We start from the raw sequence: 25,364 nt of genomic DNA, 5'->3' as shown, positions 1-25,364 counted from the left end.
TTTTCTCTGAGCACGTCTTCATCTCTAAACGAGGGGCTGGGCGCAGTGGCTTACGCTTGTAATCCCAACACTTTGGGAGGCCAAGGCAGGTGGATCACTTGAGCCCAGAAGTTCAAGACCATCCTGGCCAACATGGCAAAACCCTATCTCTACAAAACAATTTTAAAAATTAGCAGGGCAGGGCCAGCCGTGGTGGCTCACGCCTGTAATCCAAGCATTTTGGGAGGCCGAGGCAGGCAGATCACTTGAGGTGAGAGGTTCGAAACCAGCCTGGCCAACATGATGAAACCTTGTCTCTACTAAAAATACAAAAAAAAAAATTAGCTGGGCGTGGTGACAGATACCTGTAATCCCAGCTACTCAGGAGGCTAAGGCAGGAAGGAGAATCACTTGTACCAGGGAGGTAGAGGTTGCAGTGAGCTGAGATCTCGCCACTGCACTCCAGCCTGGGCAAGAGAGCAAGACTCCGTCTCCAAAAAAAAAAAAAAAAAAAAAGCAGGGCACAGTGGTGCACACCTGTGGTCCCAGCTACTCAGGAGTCTGAGGCAGGAGGATCGCTAGAGCCCTAGAGGTTGAGGCTACAGTGAGCCATGATTATGCCACTGCACTCCAGCCTGAGCAACAGAGTGAGACCCTGTCTCAAAAATAAAGTAAAAATAAAAATCTCCAAATGGAGCTAACACCCGCCTCGTGAGGTTTTCAGAAGGATTAAATGGCATTGTACATCTAGCACCATAGAGGACCTAGCCCAGGACAGGCTACTCAGAGCTGCTGGACAGAATGTACTCTGGGTGTGGAAGGGCCAGGCCCCTGAATTCCATGGAGATGAGGCGGTGTTTGGCGTGTGTAAGGTGGCTGGCTGTGCTGTGAATGTGTAACTCAGAGGCTGGGCAGTGTGTCTCTGGCACTCAGGTGTCAGAGCACAGAAGGTGGGGCACGCCATTTGCAGCACAGCCCGCAGCCCATCCGGTCTGGAGGAAGTCCTGCTTCTCTCAGCAACTCTAGGGATAGGGCCAAGGAGCAGGGAAGCTTCCATTTAGTGAGAAGTGAAGGAGAAAGAGCCTGCAAAAGCCAGGGCACTGTCAGTTAGTCCAGAAAGTAGGTAGAACCGGGACCACTGTGCCCAAGCCCTACCCATGACTAGAAAGCTCCTCTTCCTCCAGCGAGGACCCCCCCTCCTCTTTTCCCAGACCAAGCTCTCAGGGGACAACTCAGAAGCACAAAAGTCACCACTAGGAGCAAAGGGGACCAAAGAGCCATAAACAGACATGTTTGAGATTTTAAAAGTTTATCTGAATCTCCTCATTCCCAGACTTCCTGGTGGGAGGCAGGCCGGGCAGTAATGTGAGCATCTCAAGGACGCCACAGTCACTGCGACCAAGCCAGTCTGTTTCCTCATTTACACAATGAAGGCGATGGACCACATAGTCTCTGATGTCCCACTGCACCCTGACAGCTGACAAATCTGTTTGTCCTCAAAGACAGGTCTGAGAGGGAGGAAAACTGATGGAGATGATGAGTTAGAGCTCCGGGCTCCCTGGGGCTGGAGGCTCATCCATCAGCTGCCGGAGGTGAGAGGCCGCCTTGTCCAGTTTTGACAATTCCAGCTGGAGGGAAGAAAGCTGGACGAGGAGAAAAGGAGGTGAGGATCCAGGAATGAGGCCCCTCCTGGCCCACATTCCCTCAGGGGTTGAACCTTCTGGGGGCTTCCCTCAGCTTACCCTTTGTTGCCTCTGAGTCCCTGCCTCCCCTTCTGATGGGGTCCTCGCCATGAGGCCATCAAGCTGCTTCTGCAACTTGGACCTTCGGGCGGCTAACAGAGGTAGCTGGATCTGGGGGTCCACCAGGCCCTAGGGAAGAACAGGGAGAAAAGGCTCAGACATCTGCCTGCTGCCAGGCCTCCATCCTCCATTAGAAGGTCCCTTCCCCTGCTTTATAGAGCCCAGCCCCTCCCTTCCTCCCAGCATGCTTCCCAAGCCTGCCCTAACCCTCCCCATTCCCTCTGGTCACCTGCAGCTCCATGTAGACCTGAACCGTGTCACTGAGTGGAGCCTGGGCCCAGCCGGAGGGAGCTGCTGCGCCTGGGGGTAACAGGCCCACAGCCCCACAGTGGCTCAGGGTGCCCAGGGGCTCCAAGAAGGCCTCAAAGAGGCCCTGGTCCCCAGGCTCTGAGCTCTGCAGCAGCACTGGAAAGAAAGAAACTTGTCAGGGGCAAGGCCTCAGCTCCTGCCTCCCTTCCCACCCTGCACCTCCTAATGGGGGGTCTGCCCTTCAGGCTCTGCTCTTTTCCCCACCAGCCCCCTTTTCCTGCAGGACCCGAGCCCAGGACCCGCCTTGCCTCACCTCGGGGCCGGGCTTTAGTGAGCTGGTACGTGGCTCGGAGAGCCCTTAGCACCTGCACAACCTCCTGGACCCGGGAGAAGCGCCGCTCCAGCTCCGGCTGGCGCCAGTGCTCCTGACAATCGGGGGGACCCAGAGTTGGCAAAAGGGCTCCTGAGAGCCTCAGTACCAACCCTTCTGGCTCTGTTCTCGACCCATCCACCCCATCTCCTTAGGGCAATGAGATCTGTCCTCAGCACCACAGAAAATCCACTATCTCAAGGAACATGACAAAAAGTGAGGTGTCATTTAAGAGGTTTTAGACGATCAGTGTTTGATGTCTGTTTAGTTGCTCTGATTGAAATGGCCAACCAAAAATGAATTAGAATTTGAAATGAATTAGTCAAAACTCAAAACCAAATAAGTATAAATATAAATAGTTAAATTTAAAAATAATTTTTGGGTGAGTTCATAGCATTTATCCTTCCGAAATTATTCAAGCTGCACTGAGATTTTGGGGACACCCTATTACTAACTTAACCAACCCTTATCACAACCATAACATACTATTACTGTTCCTAGTTTAAACCTGGGGGAAACTGAGGCTCGATCACACAGCCTGAAAACAGCAGTCTAGCAACAGAGTCCTGCTCTTGAGCACTATGCTAATACTGTCCCTCAAGACCCATCGCAGCAACCCTGCAGGAACAATCCATCCTCCCCAGGGCTCCACAGCCAAGTACGAACCATTCCTGCAGATGAGCCCCCTGCAGCAAACCCCTTCAGAAGGCGCTCCCCACCCTTCACCCGCGGGCCCACTCCGAGGTGCCATGGCCCACTCCCAGGTGCGTGGGACTCACCAAGCTGCAAGGGCTGGGGTAGGGGGCAACCGAGATGCTGGGGGCAGGGGGACAACCAGGCCTGGGGGGCAGCCTCTGCCACAGCTCTTCAGCCAGGAAGGGCATCAGTGGGGCCAAGAGGCGGAGGCCGATGTCAGCGCAGGAGAACAGGACCTGAGGGGGCCCTGGAGGGCAGGGTGAGTGCCGCAGCACAGGCTTCACAGCCTCCTGGAGAGGAAGCCAATGGTCAGAGGACAGGCCCAGGGCCACAGCCCTCCTCCCTACAGCCACTGCCCTACCCGCCAGCAGGGCAGGCCATGGGTCCTGGGAGAGAGGGACAGGCAGAAGCACTTAGCACTTCTGATATGATCCACAGTCCCAGGACACACTCAGCACAAAGAAGGGAAATTCAAGGCAGAAACTCTCTGCAGTACACGGGGACAGGATTTCCAGGGAAACGTGTCGTTTAGGGAAAAAATCATTGAGTTTTTTGCTTATCAATAGGGAACAGAGGTTTTTATTTTTTTATTTTTTTTTTTTTGAGACGGGGTCTCGCTCTGTCACCCAGGCTGGAGTGCAGTGGCCGGATCTCAGCTCACTGCAAGCTCCACCTCCCGGGTTTACGCCATTCTCCTGCCTCAGCCTCCCGAGTAGCTGGGACTACAGGCGCCTGCCACCTCACCCGGCTAGTTTTTTGTATTTTTTAGTAGAGACGGGGTTTCACCGGGTTCGCCAGGATGGTCTCGGTCTCCTGACCTTGTGATCCGCCCGTCTCGGCCTCCCAAAGTGCTGGGATTACAGGCGTGAGCCACCGCGCCCGGCGGAACAGAGGTTTTTAAAAGGCTGAGCTAGGCCAGTGGTCCACAGCCAGCAGCAGCAGCACCACTTGGGACAAGAAATGAATATTCATGACACCCACCCACCCCCACCCCAACCTGCTGAAGGAGCCACTCTGGGGTGGCGGGAGGATCCATGTGCTTTGGAGGCACAAGCCCTCCAGGTGCTTTGGACGTAGGACAGCGTGAGAACCCTTGGTCTAAAGACCACTGTTAGTCCCTCCCAGGCCTCTCTCAGCACGCAGCCTGCCCATGGGCCAAACTCAGCAACTACAGGGACTGAAAAAATTCCCCTCTGCCTTCTGACACTGACTTGTGAGACATTTCTAGAAGTCTCCCTCCTCCTCCTCTCCCCAGGTGACAGGCAGGCAACAGTGCCTGGGCTGCACTGCGAAACCAGTCCCAGGAAGAGGGGAACTGAGACTCCCTCATCTCCTCTCCTCTCCTTTCCTAACTTGAGGGGATAACTGGGGAATTATTAACTCCAGAGCTCTCTGCCTTGGAATCGGATTTCCAGAGGAATTAGAAGCAGGCATGGGAATGCCAAGCCTCCCCCAGCCTCGCTCACCAGGTAGACGTCACAGAGGTTGTGGAGCCAGAAGTGGTGCAGGGCGTGAGTGACCAGCGAGAGCTCTCGGGTGAGGAAGCCCCGCTCACACTCCCGGGCGGTCAGGGCAAGGCGGCTCAGGATCCAGGCGTCCATGTGGCAGGAGGGAGACAGCTACAGGCAAAGAGGGCTTCAGGCCCAGGACGGCCTGACTCCCCCTCCCCTGCCTCCTTCCAGATGCCACCTTGGCCCTCTGACACCTGACTACCCTACTCCCAAGCACCTCTGCTTTCTCTTACCTCCTTAGCAGGCTGTGGCACAAATTTCTCCCCTAAGGCATTGAGGATAAAGCGCAGAGCATTCCAGATCTTGTTGCAGAAATGTCGGCAGCTCTGGACCTCAGAGACTGACAGGCGCAAGTCGCCCCCTGGAAGGGGAGAATCAAGGTAGTCTGCATGTAGGTGGCGGCAGCACTGGAAGTCCTGCCCCTGCCCTGCCCCTGCACAGGCGCCTGCTGCTCTCTGCTCACCCCGAGACCCCTCACCCAGGCTTACCCTGAACTCCATGGGAGCAGAGTGTGAATCTCAGGGCATCTGTCCCACACTCAGGGATCCCATGAGGAAAGTCCTTTTTCTGCAACCAGAGGAAGAAGGGTGGCAGATGCCTTTGTGGCTGCAGGGCCAGGACCCGGGTTGCAGAGGAAGCCAGAGGCGGTGAGCTAGAGCTGGGAGGGGGCAGGCAGCGATGACTCACCTGTGCTGCAGCCACAATGGCCAGCTCCGCGGGGTCCACATTTCCACTTCTCAGCTTTTCCTGCAGCACCTGGGGATGGAAGGGGGTAATTTACAGCCCAGGTCAAAGGCCCTGCCTCTACTTGCTGGCCTCACTCCTCCCTCAGCCTCCCTTCCTCTCTCCTACAAACCCTGTCCCTCCAGTGGGTGCTTTGTCCTCACCTGCATCTCCGCCCCACTGATGATGTGTCTTGGGTCCAGCACATTCCCCAGGGACTTGCTCATCTTCCGGCCCTGCCTGTCCCGAACCATGGGATGAAGAAGCACCTGGGGGCGGGGAGGGGTCAGCAGAGGGGGGTTTCCTTCCCTTGAGATCTCTGGCCCTCTGGCCTCCATACTTTTGGGGCTAGGGTGGCAAGTGAATTGGGAAAAAGGAATCGGGAACGTGGAAAGGACATTAGGGGTTAGAAGGGAGGACAAGGTTTGGGGAACACTGGGGTCACAGAAAGCGGCCAGGCACTGAAGGGCTGTTACCTTGCTGAAGGGCAGCCGCCCTGTGAGCTGGGTCCCCAACATGACCATGCGGCCCACCCAGAACAGCAGAAGGTCACTGCCCGTTTCCAAAAGTGACAGCGGGTAGAAACAAGCAAGGTCTGGGGTCTAGGGGGAAGAGGAGCAGTAAGAGGCCCAGGTCCCGGGCCCCCCTCAAGCCTCTGTGGGGGCCCAGCCGTCCCTTCCTTATCGTTTCCCCTTCACTTTCGCCCTCTCAACCCACCTCACCTCTTGGGGCCAGCCCAGGGCAGAAAAGGGGAACAGGGCAGAAGAGAACCAAGTGTCCAGGACATCAGGGTCTGGGAAACAGAAAAAGAATGGGGACAATTGGAACCTTGGCTTCTAGGACCTCAGACCACCGCTGCCACCATTCTAGGCCAACCTCCACCCCCAGAGACCAGGGTTGTCCCCTTTGGCTCCATTCCCAACTTTCCTGACCCTACCTTCTCCATCTCAGGATCAGCTCCCCTCAAAGGCCCAGATGCCCAGTCCCCCACTCCCCTGTGCATCCCTCCCCAGCTCAGGCACTCACCCCTCTCCAGGGCCAGCTCTGCCCCTGGCCTCCCTGTCAGTTCTGCTGCTACCTCTCTGGCCTCAGCCTCTGACCGCCCAACCACCCAACAGTCCTCTTCTCCCTGCAAAAGTAGGAAGGAGTCGGGGAGAGTGAGGAAGAACAGCTGACAGGTGCAAATGTCCCTTTGTTTTCACATCCTCTCATGTGGTCTTAGAGTGGCCAAGTTCCTCCAGTGGTGAGATAAAGAAACGCCACTTCAGGGAGCTTTGATCGCACAGAAGGGTACGTGACTACAGCATGAAGCACGTTACCAGGCAGGAGCAGGGCCTGGCACTGCGGAGCTCTGACTCCTGGGCTAGGTGCTTTGCGCCACACCCGGCCCTCCGGGTGCTTCTTCCTACCCACCTGCGCGTGGTCCTCTACAACCAGGTAGGCTGGAATCTGATGGCCCCACCACAGCTGCCGGGAGACACACCAGTCCCTGCCGGGAGGACATCCATGAAGTCTTAGAATAACCAGTCGGTCCCCCCGCCCCATCTCCACGAGAGCTCCCCTTACCCTACCCTTACCCAATATGGGAAAACCAGTGCTGCCAGTTCTTCTGGTGGAAGGAGGGACTGAGCTCCAGGGCCCCCGACTCCACAGCCTGGAGGGAAAAGGGCCTTTAGACAATGTTTCCCTTCCTGCATGGCCTCACCTCCACAGATAGGACGAGTGGCCTCTGAGGTCATTTTAAAACTCAGAAGGACCTCCCAAGCCTCTTGCCAAGATTCTGGGCTTAAGTAAGGATATGAGGCAGCCCTTGCTGAGCCGCCCAGCCTCCATCCCACACATCCTCTCAGTTACCACAGCTGGAGAGGTCTTTGGGGCAGGAGGTCTCCTGCTTCCCATTTCTTCATTCCAATTCTCAGGGAGCTCCCCGAACCCCTGGCCCCAGTCCTTCCTATACTGCAGCCTCACCTGGGCAGCTCGGGCCCCCATTTCCTGGCAGCGGACAAACCACTGGCTCTTCAGCAGGTATTCTATCACGTCCCCAGAACGGCTGAAAGGGAGACAGGGTGAGTCCACTGCTCTTCCGGCCCTGTGACTTCTCCCAGGGGCACAAGACCCCCTGCCATGCCAGGCCCTTGGTACTGAGGATACAATAGTGAATAAAACCGACACGAAGCTCGTATTCTAACAGAGGCGTGCAGAGCCCATCCTATTGTCACCCTTAAGCTTCGTACATTCCCTTTTGGGGGTAGTCCTTAGTGAAGGAGTTAAAATGAGGTTACCTGCAGATGGGCAGTACCATGGGGTGGTTCTGGAGGCCCCGGAACAGGCCCCGTTCACTCAGCACAGACACTATCTTTTCCCGGGCCACAAACCGGTGAAGACCCTGGAGAAAAAGCAGCAAGAGTAAAGATTAAAGGCCTCTAGAGAAATAAGAAACTGGGAGGAGGAGTAGGGGGACAGAGTGCCCCTAAAGGATGGGGTAACATAGGATGGTACCACCTGCAGCCAGTCCCCGCAGAGGGAGGTCATGGTCCCATCCTCCGCAATGACATTCAGAGGGCTCAAGCCGTGTCGGGCCCCCATCTCAGCATCGGCAGGACTGTGAGCTGGAGTCACCTTCACTGCCCCTTGGGGAGCACAGCCATGGTGAGTACTAAACCTGACCTTGGTTTTTGCTTTTCCAGATGTATCATCATCACCCGCACCGCCCCAGGCCCCACGACTTTCTCTGTCTGTGCCTCCCTCCCATTCCCCACTCAGACCACCCTATATGAGGATCTCCCACTCCCACCTTCCTCTTCCTCCTGGTTCCCTCCCCTCCCCTCCCCTCCAGGACCCCCAACTTTCTCTCCCTCCCTGACTTCCACTCACCTGTGCCCACATGTGGCTGAACAGCATAGTCTGTGATGAGGGGAAGAGGCTGCCCCATCAAGGGGTGACGAAGCTGTCGCCCATGTAGATGCTGAAGGGAAGGGAGAGGGATCAGGGACAGGCTCCTGTGAGGGGTGGAAGGGTCTGGGCTAGGGCGTGAGAACCCCAAGAATAAGAAGGTAGAAAGTGGAAGGTAGTGAGCTAGAGCAAGGTCAGCAAACTCTTAAGGGGCCAGAATGTAGATATTTTAGGCTTTCGGGCCTAGAGACAAATTCAATGTCTGCACAATTACTCTATTCTGCCACTGCGGCAGAGCTGGAGAGGGTATATAATAGCAGCCATAAATAATATAAAGGCCGCAAGCGGCCGGGCACGGTGGCTCATGCCTGTAATCCCAGTACTTTGGGAGGCCAAGATGGGCAGATCACGAGTCAGGAGATTGAGACTATCCTGGCTAACACAGTGACACCCCATCATCTCTACTAAATTACATTACTTAAAAATTACATTACTTAAAAAATTAATTACTAATTTTTGTAAAAATACAAAAAATTAGCCGGGTGTGGTGGCACGTGCCAGGCGTGGTGCCACACTCCCAGCTACTCAGGAGGCTGAGGTAGAGTTGCTTGAACCCGGGAGGTGGAGGTTGCAGTGAGCCGAGATCGCGCCACTGCACTCCAGCCTTGGTGACAGAGCGAGACTCCATCTCAAAAAAAAAGGCCACAAGCTGGATCAGGACCATGGGCCAGTTTGTCAACCCCTGACCTACAGAAAAAGTATAAGAAGAGGAGGGAGTCGAATCAGAACCACTGAGAGAAGTCTCAGGAAAAAGAAGTAGAAGCAAGAGAGAAAGAGCCACCATTTAAAACCCAAGACAAGAGAAGGCCATGGGCGGGGCAGGCCAGAGTGCAAGAGCGCACTGGGTATTACCGTGTATCTCGAGTCATCTGGATGAACGGCCACAGCCACGTCTCCAGGCAGCGTCTCTGGCCTCGTGGTTCCTACCACAACCTCTGCATCTGAAGACAAACATTTAAACACTTAGAGGTGGTCATCATCCTCACCCCTCACTGCCAATATAGTTGAACGCAGTAGAACTGGAAAGGGGAAGGGGCAGGGAGTAGTTAAGGTGGAAGAGGCCCCCAGGAGTGACTAGAAAAAAGCAGGAGCAGTGTTTATAGGAACCCAGGGTTTCCCATAAGTTAATGACCAGAGGCCTGAGAGGGTGTCTGGTGCTAAGGAATTCCCTGATAATTTGCATGGAAGAAATGGGGGCAGCATTAATTAAAGCAACTATAATAGAATTTTTGCTGGGTGCCCAGAGGACACTGGGGATTCTCAGTGTCCTCATCACAAATGCGGTACATTCTTCAGGGGGAGCACCAGCTCCTCCTACAAGAAGCTTCCTCTGACTATTCCAGCTCATCTGTCTTCCCTTTCTTTGAGCTCTTCAGAACATTTTCCATAAAAACCACACCTTAGAGGCCGGGCGCGGTGGCTCACACCTGTAATCCCAGCACTTTGGGAGGCCAAGGCAGGCGGATCACAAGGTCAGGAGTTCGAGACCAACCTGACCAACATGGTGAAACCCCATCTCTACTAAAAATACAAAAATTAGCCAGGCCTGGTGGCGCGCGCCTGTAATCCCAGCTACTCAGGAGGCTGAGACAGGAGAATCGCTTGAACCTGGGAAGCATAGGTTGTAGGAGCTGAGATCGTGCCATTGCACTCCAGCCTGGGCAAAAGAGTGAGACTCCATCTCAAAACAAAAAAACAAAACAAAACAAAAAACAAAACACACACCTTAGAACTGATCTGTCTCTTTCCTGGGTAGCGCACTCCTGAAGAATCACACCAAGCTATCAAAGGGCAGTAACCACATGCACTTTTTGTACATCCCCCAGAAGATCCTGGGTAAGTGCCCACACTGAGGTGAACATTACCAAGGTTCATGTGGGAGATGGACTGACGGTTTCCTAGCAGCCAAACATGGGCTCCAGAAAACAAAAAATGGAGGTAAACAGGTGACCCTGCAGAGTACTATGCTCACCAGGCTCTCCATCCACAGGGAAGGCAACAGAAAATAGGAGGCCAAAAGACACAGGGGTAGGGCAGCCAGGCAGTCGAAGCTGTGTACGGCCAGGCAGGGGCCGGTTCTCCACCTGGAAGCGCCGAGAAAGCTGGGTCAGAGGGCAGCCTTTCTGCAAGGCTCATGCCCAGGCTTCACTCTGCCACTCATCCATCTGCCCAGCCTCCCTGCAATCCATCTAAAATCCATTTGGAGGATTCAGGAGCTACCTCCCTCTGCCCTCACCCAATGCTTATGCAGTCACACTTCTAATAAATATTCGCCGGGCACTTAAGCCATGGCCAGGTATCTTGCCAAGCACCTATGTGAATTCTCATTTAATTTTTACAACATCCCCACGATGCAAGCATTCCATCATCTCTAATTTACAGACTGAGGAAGCTGAGGCTTAAAGAGACTAAACAGCCTGCCAAAAGCCACACAGCTGTCACAGGCAGGCCTCAGATTTGAATCCAGGCACCCTGGTTCCAGAGTCTGAGCTCTTAACCATTGACGACCACTCTGCCTCAGAGCTCTCACAAACCTGCTTCTCTTTCTCCGCCTCACCTCAATGTCCGAGATGGCTGATCTTAAAGCACATGACCAGTTGACAAGCTGACGGTTCCGGTACAGCAACCCCGCCTTGTAGAGCCGCACAAAAGCTTCAGTCACAGCCACTGAGGAGCCCTGGAATGACCTGAGTGTCCACCTCTAACAGCCACTTCTCAGCCCATCACCCTATTCAGGGACCCAGGCATTGCTACCTCCCTGCCCCACACAGATCTCTAAACATCCCCCAATGCTCACAGGGACCAAGGCACGGAACTCACAACATCCATAGTAAAACACTCTCGATCCCAGTCCAGGGAGGCACCCAGAGCTCGCAGCTGCTCACAGATCTCTCCACCTTTCCTGTGCCCAGAGAGATCCTTGTCAGCAAACTCTTCCCAAGCACTTCCTATGTACCAGGTCCAGCGATGTCCCCAGCAATGCCAGGTGTTGGAGGAAAATCAAGTGAGGATGGCATTGATCTCGCCTCTAGAGGCTAATAGAAATGGACTTACAAACCCAGTATGGGGTTTTCTAAGATATTAAAAGAGGCAAAGGTTTCTATAGGAAGAGAGGAGGGATAGTCATATTGTAGGAAATCCAAAGATGCTTCACAGAGATGGCATGAGATAACAGACCCGGAAGAATGAGGGTAATTCCATGGGAATTGAAAGGTGGGAATGGGTGAGTGAAAGAAGGTGAGATTTAGACAAGAGAAACTGGGGTAAGTAAAGAGAAAGAAAAAAATATATATATAAAAAAATACACACACACACAAATATTCTAATGCATATGTAATATCCATACATATAAGGCTTGGAAACTCCACCAAACGTTAAGGGGCTCCAGAGCTTCCATCTCTGAGGAAGTCAGGGCTGTGTCGGGAAGCACCAGGGATTACAAGTCAGGAGTGATAGTGGTGGGAGGCAAGAAACCAAATCTGCCATCTGGGCCCCCTGAGCCGTGCCCATCATACTCACGCCTCCTTCCACTGCCACACCTCCCTAAGGAAGGCCTCCCGGCTCAGCTCATGTCTCCTCACTCCCTGTTCCTTCCACAGTTGTTTCTCCACCACAGCCTGCAGTTGGATTCAGGGCAAATGAACAGAGTCAGGTTGCTTTGGGGGAAGAAATTGCTTTCACCCAAGAAAAGGAACATGTAATAGAAGACATACTTGTGTAGCAATTCCTGCGTGATCTGAACCAGGGACCCACAGCACTTGATCCCCACGCATCCGGTGCCTGCAACAAAAATGAACTCCGGTGAGCCCCTGGGCTTAAATGTTTATTCTCACTCATTCCTGCCCTTCCTATTTCCCTTCCAAGAACTCAAGCAGCCCCCACTCCCCTCTCACCAGCGCACGAGGGCATCCTGTATGGCCACCGTGAGTGCGTGGCCAATGTGCAGGGAGCCAGTGACATTGGGAGGTGGGATACACATGGAAAAGGTCTCCCCTGTAGCTTGGGGCAGCCGGGCCTAGAGGAAGAAAAAAAGTCAAAGGGGCAAGAGAGAATTGGATTGGGGAAAGAGCACCCTCTACTGTCTCCAGAACAGAAAGAACTTCAGGGAAGAACTGTCCTGCAAACAACAGAGGAGAGTGGAGAGGAGGGAACTGACCAGGGGGAACCCGCCAAGAGAAATCTTGGGAGACACCAGAGCCAGAAAGAAGGCAAGGTCTACAATGTGAGCTCAACTCTGAGGCTCCAGTTGTATTCAACGGCCACTCTGTCCTGGAGATCATTTAGGACCCCTGCCTGCCAGATACTAACCTGATATTCTGGTTTGAAGAAGCCCTCTCGTACCCACCACGGGTACCAGGCAGCCTCAACATATCGGGGACTGTATGCAGGCGGCAGGGGCCCAGAGACATCTGTGGAGGCAGAGGAGAGCTCCACTAACCACTGAACTTGTTCCCAGGCTGCATTTCAGCAGGCCAAATGGGCAACACAAATGTGAAAGAAAAGGCTTTCTTATTCTACTTACCTTTCTTTTCACCGGGTTTCGTAGGGATTTCATACAATACTACCTCCTTAGGACTCCAGGCCTTAATGGATTCTGCAGGTGACTGAGAAGAGAAAGCAGAGGAGGCTGGGATCCTGTATACCCCAGACTGCATTTCAGCCCATCTCCTCCAGCCCCTCCCAAATCTCAGAAACCCAAGGACAAGCTGTCTAACCCCTAACCTTGCTCTCCCCTGCTATGTCAGTCTCCAGAGTCGCCTGCTTCTCTCGCAGGCGTTTCTGTTTGGCTTCACGGTTCCTCCGGGAGATAGGAGATCCATGGGGCTCCGACTGTGTAGAAACGGAATGAAACCTGGGGAGGCCCCGTGAGTGCCTCAGCCCCCAAAATGGTGGTCGAAAAGAGGCGAGAGGCAAATGAGGCATCAGGAGTGTTTGGAAAGGGGCCGAGATCTGTTCTGGATAGAGAGAGTGCACATTAGGATTGGGGGTGGAGGAGGGTCACTCCCCTTGTCCCATCTTTCCTGTCTCTAATTAGCACAGGTCTGTAATTCCAAGTCTCTATTCCATCCCACACAACCTTTCCTCCTTGAGGGCTAGAGTGCATGGTGTCGACAGCGCCATGGAGCCACGGAGACCAGGGCTCTTCCGGAACAGGACCGGAGTGTCTGGACTTAGCGGTGACCACTGACATATGAGAGGATAGGGCTCAGAAACTCAGGGAGATGACGGGCATCAGCGCGCCCAGGAGCCAGCAAGGAGTCCCGCCAGGGCCGCTGCGATCTCCACCTGCCCAGGGGCCTCCTGCAGTGCCCACAGGCCGGCGCGGCCCGGCCTTCCCGCCCATCCCAACGCCTGGGCCCAGGGCCCGCAGCGTCTCCCACTTCCAGGAGGCCGCCCCCGCGCGCGCTCACCGGGAGGCCCCGCCGCTATCCCAGGGCGCCCCGCGGCGGCAGGGACTGGGGGCTCCACCAAACCCGACCCTGGAACGTGGCCCCGGAGCCGCGCGGCGCATGGGGGCGGGACCCCGGGCGGCGCATGCGCAGCAGCTGGCTTCGGCCCCACCCTCTCCCTCCCGGTCCAATGGCTGTCGACTAGAGGAGCGAGTCCGCCGCGAATGCAAACCCCACCGGGAGGCGCCCGGGACCGCACTGCTAGCTATCACAACTTTATTAGACAAGAAAAGCCCTGACGCGTAAATAAAAAACACCTGAGTTCTGAGGCCCCGCCCCGCCCGGTCCCGCCCGCCGAGGTCCAAGTCCCGCGCTCTCAGGAGCTGTGTTTCTGCCGCTTCCAAAAGCGCTTGACGTCGCTGTGCCCGGCCGGGGTCACCACCATGAGCCGCTTGGCCGAGTTCTCGAACACGAGCACGCCCAGCTCCCGCGCGTGGGCCAGCAGCAGCTCAAAGTCCACTTGCGACAGGAACTGGTTATACAGGACACCTGGGGTTGGCAGGACGGGAGGGGCGCGGGGAGAAGACGAGAAAGTGAAGCTCGGAGCTCCTGTTGGGAATCCCCCCAGCTCCTTCATGGCAGCCCTGGACGCGGTCTGGGCTCGCCCTCACCGCGATTTTAGAAACTAATTCTCTATGCTTGTCGGCTCAGGGGTTCATCTTAACACCAGTGTGATCCGGCCATATTCAGAAAGGCCTAATACAAATTACTGTGAATTATTCCCTCTCCTAGCCAAATCCAAAGTGCATTGATTTGGGACGATTTGTTTACTACTGACTCACCCCAAAACAAACAAACAAAAAAACTGTCTTGCCAGCTTTTCTCTCCTAGTCCATGAAGTAAAAAATAAAATGCATGAAAAGCTTTTACACTTTATCAAGACTGAATTGTCTGCCCTTTCTCTGGCCAGTGACCAAGACTTGGCCACCAGAAGCTACTCACCCTCAGTGAACCGGAGTCTGTCCCTTTCCAGCTCCCAGAGCCGGATCTGGTCTGTGATGGTGGGGGGCAGCACAGGTGTCTGCAAGGAGCAAGGGTTGGCTGTAGGGACTCAGGAATACTGCCCCAGACAACCCGGCCCTCCGCTTCTTCCCCAGATTTGGATGCCCCTTTTTCTTTTCCATCATCTCATCACCAGCTGCCAGCCTCTGACATCTTGGAGCCTGTCTGTACCTGTTTGAGCATCACTGGGTGGGCCCTTGTCCTTAGGAAATGGATTATCTAGGAAAACAGACAAGAATGGCATGAGGGCTCCAGCAAGAAGGCAGGAAAGCCATCTGAGCTGTCACCTAATGTCACTGGAACATCAGCTTATTCTAAAAACTCCTAACTCCTGTCATCAACTCTACCCATCTACCAACAGTTCAGCTGTTATCCCAAGTTGCTGCTCCCAGCAACTTGGGATATTCCTTTTCTGGCACATTCACCCTTTCCAGTAATGTTTTGTTTTTCTTTCTTTAAAATAGCAAAAGCTACTTTTTTTTTTTAAGCACTTATTGCATGACAGGTGCTGAGCTCAATGCTTTACCCCTATTCTTCCAATGAATTATCCCTGCAACCCTGAGGTAAGAACTGTCACTTACTAGATGAGGAAACTGAGGCTCACAGAAGCAAAACAACTATGTCTAGTTTACGCAGTTAGGAGGTGGTGGTGCCAAGGCACAAATCCACAGCCATACCTCCTCCCTCCATGTTTCTTTCCCCTCAAGAGTCTACCTGTTCTCACACCCAAAGCCTTCATTTCTTTTCAAACACAGACAACTCACCACCACCTATTATAACAGACTCAGAGCTAGCCTTCCATAATGTGACCCTCTGTGCCCCACAGCCCAAGTGCAGCCTGTCTTCCTGCTCTACCTCTCCCAAGTGGGAATACCTGCTGGGCTGTGATGCCACTGGCGATTGCCTGCTGCACACTCTCCCGGGTCACCTGCGCCACCACCATGTTGGGGAACCGATAGAGCATCTCAGAGAAGAGGGCAATGAGGGCAATCTGCAGCTCCGACTCTGAGCCAGGGATAGAAAGAGGATGAGGAGGCCACCCCCACACCCAGACTCCCTCAAGCCCTTCTTTCAAGTGTCATGAGAAATGTCAGAGAGCTCTGAAAACTGCCAGGTAAACATGAACAGAAACTGGCATTCCTTCACCCCCAACCTTCTCTTCCGGGGCACTCTGTCCCGCCTCACCCGTGTAGGCATACAGTCGGTAATTGGTTTCCACCACAATGAAGCCTGGCTGATGCACAGTGCCCCCAGCTCCAGAGACACCTGACGAGAGATTGATGGCCAGGCGCGTGGGGTAGTAACGCCGAGATTTCCTCTGGAAAGGATAGAAAGGCAGATGCCTTGTCTCAGAATTCACTGCCTTACATCTTCCTGCCTGAAATATCAGATCCCTCCCAAGATGCAGAACCTCAACCTCCAACTTCTCTCCCCCAAGAGACCCAAGTATTCAGTTCTGGCAACTGCTTCCTGCTACTTCCCCGGGACCCCACTCCTTTTTAAAGGCGAAGGCAACACACCACCCTGTTTCTTCCCTGGAAGCCACTCATCTAGGCGCTCATACCTTCCTCTGGAAAACAAGCCCAAACTCACGCAGATGTTGCAGGAAGTTCAACAGAGAATCACTCATACCTTCCACAGAGTAATCCTGAGGAACAGAGGTTTCCAGCTGGGGTCCAAAACACAACCCACCCACCCCCAACCCCATCATTCATTCTGTCTTTCTCCATCCACCTCTGCTCGTTCTGTGTTCATTCTTATCTTCTCACTCTACTGCCCCACAATTTGCTTTTTCCTTCCCATCTCTATACCCTTCAGCCCCCTGCTTACCTTGCCCAGAGTAGAGAAGCTGAGCTGGAAGAGGAAGGAGAGAATCTCTACTAGGTCCATGCCCCGGCTCTAGGGAGAAAGAGGCAGAGACAAAGGAGGAGGGATGGGAGGGAGACAATGGGAAGAAAGGGACAGAGAAGAGAAAATCAGGGAACAGTCTGTAGGCAGGAATCTCTCAGTGAGACCTGAGAGGAGCAGAGCATGCTGGCAAGTGGCCCCGGCGTCCTCACCTGGGCTGTCTGCAAATACTGCAACATAAAGTACCAGAGCTGAGCCGGCGTGTCCAGCAACAGGAACTGGAAGCCAGCGGAAGTAATGCAGGGCGGCTCTCCAGGTTCAGTACTACAGACAAAGACCGGGACAATGACGGTGATATGCAGAGAAAGACTACTACCCCCACTTGTCCGCTCACATTTTTTCTTTGTATCTCTGGCTGTATTCTACTCAGCTTGCCTTTTCCAGCTAATGTCCTCTGAGCTTGACTAGCCGCAGATACCATTTCTTAGGGACCCAAGGAGATGGCACTGCAGAGAGCTGCTATACCTCCGGTTTCCTCACCTCTTCATGAGCCCAGCCTGGCTGAGGAGCTGAGCCAAGTCCTGGCTGACAGCTGCACTGGGGGAGCCCACCATGAAGTGCAAGACCACCTGAAGAACAGAAGAGAACAGGGAGACCATGCCCCAAGGGCCATGGGAAGTAGAAGCACAAGCAGAGACACACACAGTCCCAAGTGCTTACCTCCCATCGCTCCTCGGCATACTTGTCAAGGGAGGGAACATCCCGGGCATGCTTGTCTGGTCCCAGCTGACTTGTGTCATCAGACCAGGCCTTCCCCCTAAGGCCAGGATGGGCCAAGAGTAAGGAACCCTGGCCAGGAGCTCACACCTGTAATCCCTGTACTTTGGGAGGCCAAGATGGGCGGATCACTTGAGGTCAGGAGTTTGAGACCAGACTGGCCAACATGGTGAAACCCCATCTCTACAAAAAATACAAAAAATTAGCTGGTGGTTGCCTGTAATCCCAGTCACTCAGGAGGCTGAGGCAGGAGAATCACTTGAACCCAGGAGGTGGAGGCTGCATTGAGCCAAGATCGCACCACTGCACTCTGCCTGGGTGACAGAGCGAGACTCTGTCTCAAAAACACACAAAACAAAACAACAAAAAAAGAGTAAGGAACCCTGTCTGTGTTCCTTGCCACCCTTCTGCCATCTTTCCACCCTTATCCTCAGGGGCCATGAGTGGGGGACATTTCCTACACCACACACTGCAGCTGATCCAACTTACTCCTAAAGGAGCTCCCAACGTGGAGACCACAAGGTTCCGGGGAGGCCCCCAGGAGCTCCCCCTCCCAAACTGTAATTAGCGGTTTAATAAGCAGCAGTTCCCCTGCCCTAGCTTAGGAAGAGAGAGAAGTGACATACCCACCCAGAAGGGCAATGCGGAGGTTCTGGCGGAAAATGGGGTTGAGGATGAGGCCCTGGAGCCCGCCTGGGAGCAGCTGGGTGTGCCAGATCCGGAGGCCGCTCAGCAGCCCTGTACTTTCCTCCTGAGCCCTGGAACAGAAGCAGAGAGGTGAGCAGGGTATTTGGAGAACAAAAAGGAGGACCATAAAAGCCACCTCTCTGCCTGTTCTGAACTTGCTGATCCTTGGAACACTGTTCCACAGAGTGATATTAGTATCTGAAGACAAATTCTTTACTGCATTACCTATCAGAGCCTTATTACAGATATCACACATAACTCTGTAAGAGGGAAGATACATCTGAAAGCAAGAGGTCAGCTGGGAAATAAATAAAAGGGAAAAGGCAGTATGCAGAGTTTCCCAAATGTATTTATTTTTAAGTTTTGTGATATACCTATTAATACGTCCTGGAAGTGCTCCAAGGAACAGTAGTTTGGGAAATGTAGCTGTTGAGAAATTTGTATCTGGCTGAGACTTACTTGCTGAATTCCTTCTTTACCCACAGGGCTACAGCAGCTTGTGGCAAAGGCTGCTCCAGAAAGAGCATCCGCATCACCCAGTTCTTAGCCAAGGATGGGAGCTCCCTGAACAGGGACAGAGGTCAAAGGTTAATATCAGAAGCTGCATTGTATCTGCATCTCTGCCCTCAATTAACTCTCAAACATCTCATCTCACTCCACCACAACTTTACCAGTCCTGCTGTTTTGGCCCCCACACTTTGGAGCAATTTCCAAGCCGCACCCCGAGTCCCCACCCCTACCCCAGCCTGCTACACTTTTACCTGTTATATTTTATTCCAGTCCGCAGACCCCATTACATTTCCCTGCCATGAAGGGGATCCTCACCTGAAGACAGCCAGACAAGTGGCAGGGTGCCCATATAATCGGTCCAATACCCCAGGGCTCAGGCCCCCTAAGAATTCCTGCAGATTCCTGCATTGTAGGTGTACTCGGTTCAGTCCCCTTGAAGGGGTGCTCTCCATCACCTGAGGAATGCAAACATCAGAAGCGCACCCCCACCATCCATGCCAGTGTCACCCCTGACCTTTCTGATTCCAGATCCATGAGTCCCCACAATAACCCCACCTTTTCTGTGGCCTCCTTTCCCATGACACTCAATTCCTCTGGTTTCTCAAAAACCTGACCAATCTCCGTCCCTTTCTTGCCTCCTCACCCTGTTTCTGCCCTTCAACTCCAGTCTTTCCTCTGCTCCAAGTGACAGAATTGTCAACTGTCCTGTGTTTGCAAGATCATTTTGTATTTCAATGACTTGTCTCATCTTCGGCTAAACAGAGACAAAGAAAATTGAGCCCACACCTCTCTCTTCCATCCCTCCTGGTCAGATCAGTCTATAAGCTCCAAATCTACCCGAACTTCCTATCTTCTATCTCTTAGCCCACTTCTGCTAAGTACGGCGGTAACCTCTCCCCTCCATGCTTCCCAAATCTAAAGCCACCTCTTTTCCCTTCCCAAGTCTAGTTCACGCCATTCACCCTGACCCACGCCTTCCGATCTCCTAGCTTCTCCCTGCCTTCCTCCCACTCCTCGCCTCTCACTCACCTGTCTCTCTCATACCTCTCCCACTCCCGCCCTCCTAGGTCCCCTCACCACTCTGTCGATCCTCCTCGCGCACCCCGAGTCTCGGGCCGTCGCTTAATCGGAGCCAAAGTCTCGCATTGGCTCCTGGAAACTGAGGGAAAGATGGTGAAAAAATGCGAAGAAAAGATGGGGAAAGCGACGAAAGATTTCACAGGCAAGAGCCCAGAATGGAGAATTCAGAAGAGAAGGGAGGTAAGGGGAGGAGTGGAAAAGTGAAGAGGATTAGAATAGACGATGCACACTCCCGGCGCGGGGGATGCTGGGAATTGGAGTCTTGTCTTTGCTCTCCTTAGAGCCGGCTGAAGTGCGTCTGACTACAAATCCCGAAAGGCACGGTGGGGAAGCCGAAAGGCAAGGAGCCGGCTTTTAATTGAGAGAGCGGGAGACACCAGAAGCCGGACCAGTTGGTTCTGCCAGAACCAACTCCGCCCACGCTGCTAACGGCGCATGTAACCCGATGGAGCGGGAGGCGGGTCGGGGAAAGTAGAAGTGCCTGGAGGGCTTCCGTGCGGAGGCGCGCTGTGGCGACTTGGTGGTGAACCGATTAGACTTAGGGACCACAAAACTGGATTCCGTGAGCACAATTACTCCCCGTAAAATTGGGATAATGCACACTCCGGGCCGGACGCGGTGACTCACTGCTGTAATCCCTGCACTTTGGGAGGCCGAGGCGGGCGAATCACCCGAGGTCAGGAGTTCGAGACCAGCCTGGCCAATATGGTGAAATCCCGTCTTTACTAAAAATACAAAAATTAGCCGGGCGTGGTGGCGGGCACCTGTAATCCCAGCTACTCGGGAGGCTGAGGCAGGTGAATCGCTTGAACCCTAGAGGCGGAGGTTGCAGCGAGCCAAGACAATGCCCTTACACACCAGCCTGGGCGACAAGAGCGAAACTCCATCTCAAAAAAAAAAAAAAAAGAAAAAAGAAAAAGAAAGAAAGCGTACACACTCCGAAGAGTTTCCACGAGTTAACGATTAACATGATCCAGTGCACCTTACTTGGCGGTAAGTACTCAATAAATCTTAATTTCTTCTCAAATTTTTTCTCCACCACTCCTCAAACCGTCTACTTAGAAAACCCAGATAAAGTCAGTTTTTAGGACACTGACTGCTGTGATTTGATTTATGAACCTACTACAGAGAAAGGCAGAGGTCTTCACCCAAACCCAGAACTACACATTTCCGCAAATTCCTATAAGCAAATTTTGTTATTCCCATTTTATAGACTGGAAGACTGGAGCCTGGCGAGATTAAGAAATTTGCCTGCAGCCTGGCGAGGTGGCTCAGACCCGTGACCCCAGCTGCTTGGGAGGCTGAGGCAGGAGGATCGCTGAAGACTAGGAGTTTGAGGCTACAGTGAGCTATGATCACGCCAGTCTGGGCGACAGAGTGAGACCCCTATCGCGCGCTCTCTCCCTCTCTCTCTCTCTCTCTCTCTCTCTTTTTGAAACGGAGTCTCTCACTCTGTCGCCCAGGCTGGAGTGCAGTGGCATGATCTCAGCTCATGGCAACCTCAGCCTCCTGGGTTCAAGTGATTCTTTTACGTCAGCCTCCCAAGTAACTGTGGGACTACAGGTACGCACCACCACGCCCGGCTAATTCTTGTATTTTTAGTAGAGATAGGGTTTCACCATGTTGACCAGGCTGGTCTCAGGGTTTCACCATGTTGGCCAGGCTAGTCTCAAACTCCTAACCTCAGGTGATCCACCTGCCTCAGCTTCCCAAAGTGTTGGGATTACAGGCGTGAGCCACTGCACCCAGCCTGAGACCCCCATCTCTTAAAAAAAAAAAAAAAAAGAAAAAAAAAAATCCCTACAATCAGACAGAAAGTGCCCAAGCTGGGGTTTGAAGCACATTTGCAAGAGACCAGAGATCAAAATGGTGATGACTACGTAAGACTTTGTTATACTTTGTAGCCCACCCATGTTTTCTGTTGTCCCTGTTTTTTTTTTTTTTTAGCAATTAATGTTTTAAAATCTTCAAAGAACAGCTAAAAATTGACAAAGCTTCTTTATGGCAAACTTTAGGTAAGGTTGAAAGACAATTTACAATCTAGGAAGAAATGATTGATGAAATAAACAAAATACAAAAAGCTGTTACAAAGCAATAAGAAAAAGAAACATAATGGAAACATTGGGGCAGACCACTGCTTACTCCTTAGCCCTGCTCAGCAAGGAGCAGCTAAAAAAATAAAAGAAATAATGAAAGAAAAAGAAAAGAAAGAGGCCTGGCAGGGTGGCTCAGGCCTGTAATCCCAACACTTTGGGAGGCCAAAGCAGGTGGGTCACTTTAACTCAGGAGTTCCAGACCAGCCTGGTCATCATACAGAAACTCCATCTCTTCAAAAACAAAACAAAACAAAAATTAGTTGGGTGTAGTGGTGTACTCCTGCAGTCCCAACTACTCAAGAGGCTGAGGTAGAAGGATCACTTGGGCCCAAGGATTGAGGCTGCAGTGAGTAGTGATAGCACCACTGCACTCCAGCCTGAGCAACAGTGTGAGACCCTGTCGCAAAAGGAGAGGGGAAGAAAGGAAAGGACAGGGGAGAACTGGGGAGGGGAGAGGAAGGGAAGGGTAGTTAGGGGGAAAGAAGGAAAGAGAAAGAAAGACTGACCAAAGCAAAAAGAAAGTTAAACAAAATGTCAGAAATGTTTTAAAAATAAAAAAATTGGGCGCAGTGGCTCACGCCTATAATCCCAACACTTTGGGAGGCCGAGGCGGGTGGATCACCCAAGGTCAGGAGTTCAAGACCAGCCTGGCCAACATGGTGAAACCCCATCTCCACTAAAAATACAAAAATTAGCCGGGCATGGTGGCAGGCGCCTGTAATCCCAGCTACTCAGGAGGCTGAGGCAGGAGAATCGCTTGAACCTGGGAGGCGGAGTTTGTAGTGAGCCAAAATTGCGCCATTGCACTCCAGCCTGGGGAACAAGAGCGAGACTCTCTCAAAAACAAAACAAAACAAAACAAAATGCAAAAAATTGACCAGGCCTGGTACTGTGGTCCCAGCTACTCAGGAGGCTGAGGCAGGAGGATTGTTTGGACCCAGGAGGTCAACACTGCACTGAGCTGTGATCATGTCACTGCACTCCAGCCTGAGCTATAGAGTGAGGAGACCTTGTCTCGGAAAAAAAAAAAAAAAAAGAAGAAGAGGAAGAAGAAAAGAGAAAAAGAAATTGGCTGGGTGTGCACACACCTGTAGTCCTAGCTACTCCAGAGGCTGAGGTAGGAAGATCACTTGAGTCCAGCAGTTCAAGGCTGCAGTGAGCTACAATTATACCACTGCACTCCAGCCTGGCCGCAGAATTAGACTCTCTCTTAAAAATAAATAAATAGGCCAAGCGCCGTGGCTCACGCCTGTAATGCCAGCACTTTGGGAGGCCAAGGCAGGTGGATCACCTAAGGTCAGGAGTTCAAGACTAGCCTGGTCAGCATGGTGAAACCCTGTCTCTACTAAAAATATGAAAATTAGCCGGGCATGGTGGCAGGAGCCTGTAATCCCAGCTGCTTGGGAGGCTGAGGCAGGAGAATCACTTGAACCTGGGAGGCAGAGGTTGCAGTGAGCTGAGACTGTGCCATTGCACTCCAGCCTGGGCAACAAGAATGAAACTCCGTCTCAAAAATAAATAAATAAATAAATAAAAATAAATTGGCCGGAGGCAGTGGCTCACACCTATAATCTCAGCACTTTGGGAGGTTGAGGCGGGTGGATCACTTGACGTCAGAAGTTCAAGACTAGCCTGGGCAACATGGTGAAACCCCGTCTCTACTGAAAATACAAAAATTAGCCAAGCATAGTGGCTGGCGCCTGTAATTCCAGCTACTTGGGAGGCTGAGACAGGAGAATCGCTTGAACCCAGTAGGCCGAGGTTGCAGTAAGCTGAGATCACACCACTGCACTCCAGCCTGGGCAACAGAGCAAGACTCTATCTCAAAATAAATACATAAATAAAATTAAAATATAAAAGTTTAGCAAAAAAGAAATTAAGGATTATCATCCTCAGTGTTCGTCAGGGTATAGGAGCATACTCATACACCTTTGCTGAAAATTGAGGCCTGGTCCAGTAGCTCACACCTGTAATCTCAGCACTTTGGGAGGCCAAGCCAGGCAGATCGCTTGAGCACCAAAGTTTGAGACCAGCTTGGGCAACATGGTGAAACCCTGTCTCTACAAAAAATACAAAAATTAGCTGGGCATGAGGAGGCATGCCTGTAGGCCCAGCTACTTGGGAGGCTGAGGCAGGAGAGTTGTTTGAGCCCTGGAGGCAGAGGTTGCAGCTAGCTGAGATCACACCATTGTACTCCAGACTGGTCAACAAAATGAGACTCTGTCTCAAATTTAAAAAAAAAAAAAAAAAAAAAGTGAAATAGGCACAGCTTTTTTGGAGGGGGTGGGGGGACAGAGTCTTTCTCTGTCACCCAGGCCGAATGCAGTGGCGCGATCTCAGCTCACTGCAATTTCTGTCTCCCAGATTCAAGCAATTCTTGTGCCTCAGACTTCCGAGTCGTTGGGATTACAGGCGTGAACCACCATGCCCTGCTAATTTTTTTTTGTATTTTTAGTAGAGACAGGATTTCACCATGTTGGCCAGCGTGTTAGTGGGCGTGGTAGTTCAAAAAAGAGAATTCCTGTGCTAGGGAACTCATGACCTCCTTCCCTCAGGCAGCATCCTGGAGAGAAAGAACAGAGAGCCAGGGCCGGGGGCGGTGGCTCACACCTGTAATCCCAGCACTTTGGGAGGCCAAGGAGGGTGGATCACAAGATCAGGAGTTCAAGACCAGCCTGGCCAACATGGTGAAACCCCATCTCTACTAAAAATAAAAAAATTAGCCGGGCATGGTGACAGGCGCCTGTAATCCCAGCTACTCAGGAGGCTGAGGCAGGAGAATCACTTCAACCCAGAAGTCAGAGGTTGCAGTGAGCTGAGATAGCGCCACTGAACTCCAGCCTGGGTGACAGAGCAAGACTTCATCTCGAAAAAAAAAAAAAGAACAGAGAGCCAGGAACCCACAAACCCACTTCCCACAGGCTTTACCATTGACTAACTGTGCTACTTTGGGCAAGTTATTTAACCTAACAGAATTTTCTTCTCTGTGAAATAATTTCAACTACTTCATATATTGTATTAAGTAAGATATAATATGTAGTAATTTCAATACCTGACGTATAGTGGATGCTCAGTAATATATTATCATCATTATTGTAACTTTCACTTATTAATCCTAGTTCTAGTTCTGTAACTACATAGAATCTGTTAGTCTGTCAGATATTTGATACAATTCTTTCTTTCAACCAATATTGAGCCCTGTGTTCCAAGAATTTGCCCATGTGCAACTTATAGTTTAGTGGGAGGGGCAGGTATAAAAAGATATGTAAAATTACACACGTAATAAATGCTACAAAGAAGAGATTCATGTGCTCTGAGATTATCAGTAGGGGATTTGACCTAGTTGGGGAAGTCAGGAAAGACTGCTGAAGGGCAAGCAGGAGTTAACAAGGCACAGACAGCAGGGAACATTGTTCCAGGTGAGGGAACAGCATGCCCTGAAGGCCACATGGCAGGAAGTACTGTGGCCCACTGGGCGAATCTGAAAGAAGGCCAGTGGTCACAGAGGAGAGCAATCAGTTGAGGGAGGGTGCTGGAGAGGTATGTGGGGGCCAACCTTGGCCAGAAGGATTTCGTTCTGTATTCTAAGGGTAATGAAAAGCCACTGCTGGATTTGAAATGAAGGATTAGGG

At 52.3% G+C, this 25,364-nt stretch overlaps 2 protein-coding genes across 6 annotated transcripts; both read right to left on the bottom strand.

The window, feature by feature from the left end:
- Positions 1-1,276: 1,276 nt before the first annotated feature.
- Positions 1,277-13,825, bottom strand: VARS2 (valyl-tRNA synthetase 2, mitochondrial). 4 transcript variants are annotated; one of them, XM_050788353.1, is made up of 30 exons: positions 13,694-13,825; positions 13,005-13,237; positions 12,805-12,886; positions 12,591-12,691; positions 12,176-12,297; positions 11,996-12,062; positions 11,802-11,899; positions 11,103-11,184; positions 10,840-10,959; positions 10,255-10,366; positions 9,135-9,223; positions 8,205-8,295; positions 7,833-7,960; positions 7,613-7,716; positions 7,299-7,380; positions 6,908-6,984; positions 6,744-6,819; positions 6,357-6,459; positions 6,053-6,123; positions 5,807-5,932; positions 5,495-5,599; positions 5,295-5,363; positions 5,096-5,174; positions 4,841-4,968; positions 4,563-4,715; positions 3,180-3,386; positions 2,344-2,455; positions 2,011-2,186; positions 1,722-1,850; positions 1,277-1,622 (listed from the first exon to the last, which is right to left on the bottom strand). In XM_050788353.1, the coding sequence occupies exons 2-30, from the start codon at positions 13,203-13,205 to the stop codon at positions 1,521-1,523; spliced, it is 3,192 nt and encodes a 1,063-aa protein (XP_050644310.1). In that variant the 5' UTR covers positions 13,206-13,237; positions 13,694-13,825; the 3' UTR covers positions 1,277-1,520. The 4 variants fall into 4 exon arrangements, with proteins under 4 accessions (XP_050644310.1, XP_050644311.1, XP_050644309.1 ...); XM_050788354.1 differs by having other exon boundaries at positions 13,005-13,232; positions 13,694-13,807; XM_050788352.1 differs by lacking the exon at positions 13,694-13,825 and adding an exon at positions 13,360-13,670 and having other exon boundaries at positions 13,005-13,232.
- Positions 13,826-13,934: 109 nt separating this feature from the next.
- On the bottom strand, positions 13,935-19,880 carry GTF2H4 (general transcription factor IIH subunit 4). Of its 2 annotated transcripts, none has more exons than XM_050788419.1 (14): positions 19,634-19,880; positions 18,872-19,011; positions 18,506-18,610; positions 17,986-18,117; positions 17,303-17,399; positions 17,123-17,211; positions 16,795-16,906; positions 16,565-16,633; positions 16,299-16,382; positions 15,920-16,052; positions 15,609-15,739; positions 14,906-14,953; positions 14,675-14,753; positions 13,935-14,221 (listed from the first exon to the last, which is right to left on the bottom strand). In XM_050788419.1, the coding sequence occupies exons 2-14, from the start codon at positions 19,006-19,008 to the stop codon at positions 14,049-14,051; spliced, it is 1,389 nt and encodes a 462-aa protein (XP_050644376.1). In that variant the 5' UTR covers positions 19,009-19,011; positions 19,634-19,880; the 3' UTR covers positions 13,935-14,048. The 2 variants fall into 2 exon arrangements, with proteins under 2 accessions (XP_050644376.1, XP_050644378.1); XM_050788421.1 differs by having other exon boundaries at positions 19,659-19,872.
- Positions 19,881-25,364: the final 5,484 nt, after the last annotated feature.

The sequence above is a fragment of the Macaca thibetana genome, chromosome 4, assembly GCF_024542745.1.
Source record: "Macaca thibetana thibetana isolate TM-01 chromosome 4, ASM2454274v1, whole genome shotgun sequence".
NCBI lineage: Eukaryota > Metazoa > Chordata > Mammalia > Primates > Cercopithecidae > Macaca > Macaca thibetana.
This window is presented reverse-complemented; position numbering and strand designations above follow the sequence as displayed.

Excerpts from the sequence above, each read along its gene's own strand:
- VARS2 (XM_050788352.1), bottom strand. The coding sequence starts at position 13,473 with ATGTCAGTGGTCACCGCTAAGTCCAGACACTCCGGTCCTGTTCCGGAA. Across the intron at positions 5,175-5,294 it reads CCATTGTGGCTGCAGCACAG|AAAAAGGACTTTCCTCATGG; the intron begins GTGAGTCATCGC and ends CTCTGGTTGCAG. Across the intron at positions 2,187-2,343 it reads CACTAAAGCCCGGCCCCGAG|TGCTGCTGCAGAGCTCAGAG; the intron begins GTGAGGCAAGGC and ends CTTTCTTTCCAG.
- GTF2H4 (XM_050788419.1), bottom strand. The coding sequence starts at position 19,008 with ATGGAGAGCACCCCTTCAAGGGGACTGAACCGAGTACACCTACAATGC. Across the intron at positions 18,118-18,505 it reads GTAAAGAAGGAATTCAGCAA|GGCTCAGGAGGAAAGTACAG; the intron begins GTAAGTCTCAGC and ends CTTCTGTTCCAG. Across the intron at positions 14,222-14,674 it reads CAGACTCCGGTTCACTGAGG|GTGTCCTGTATAACCAGTTC; the intron begins GTGAGTAGCTTC and ends TGCCAACCCCAG.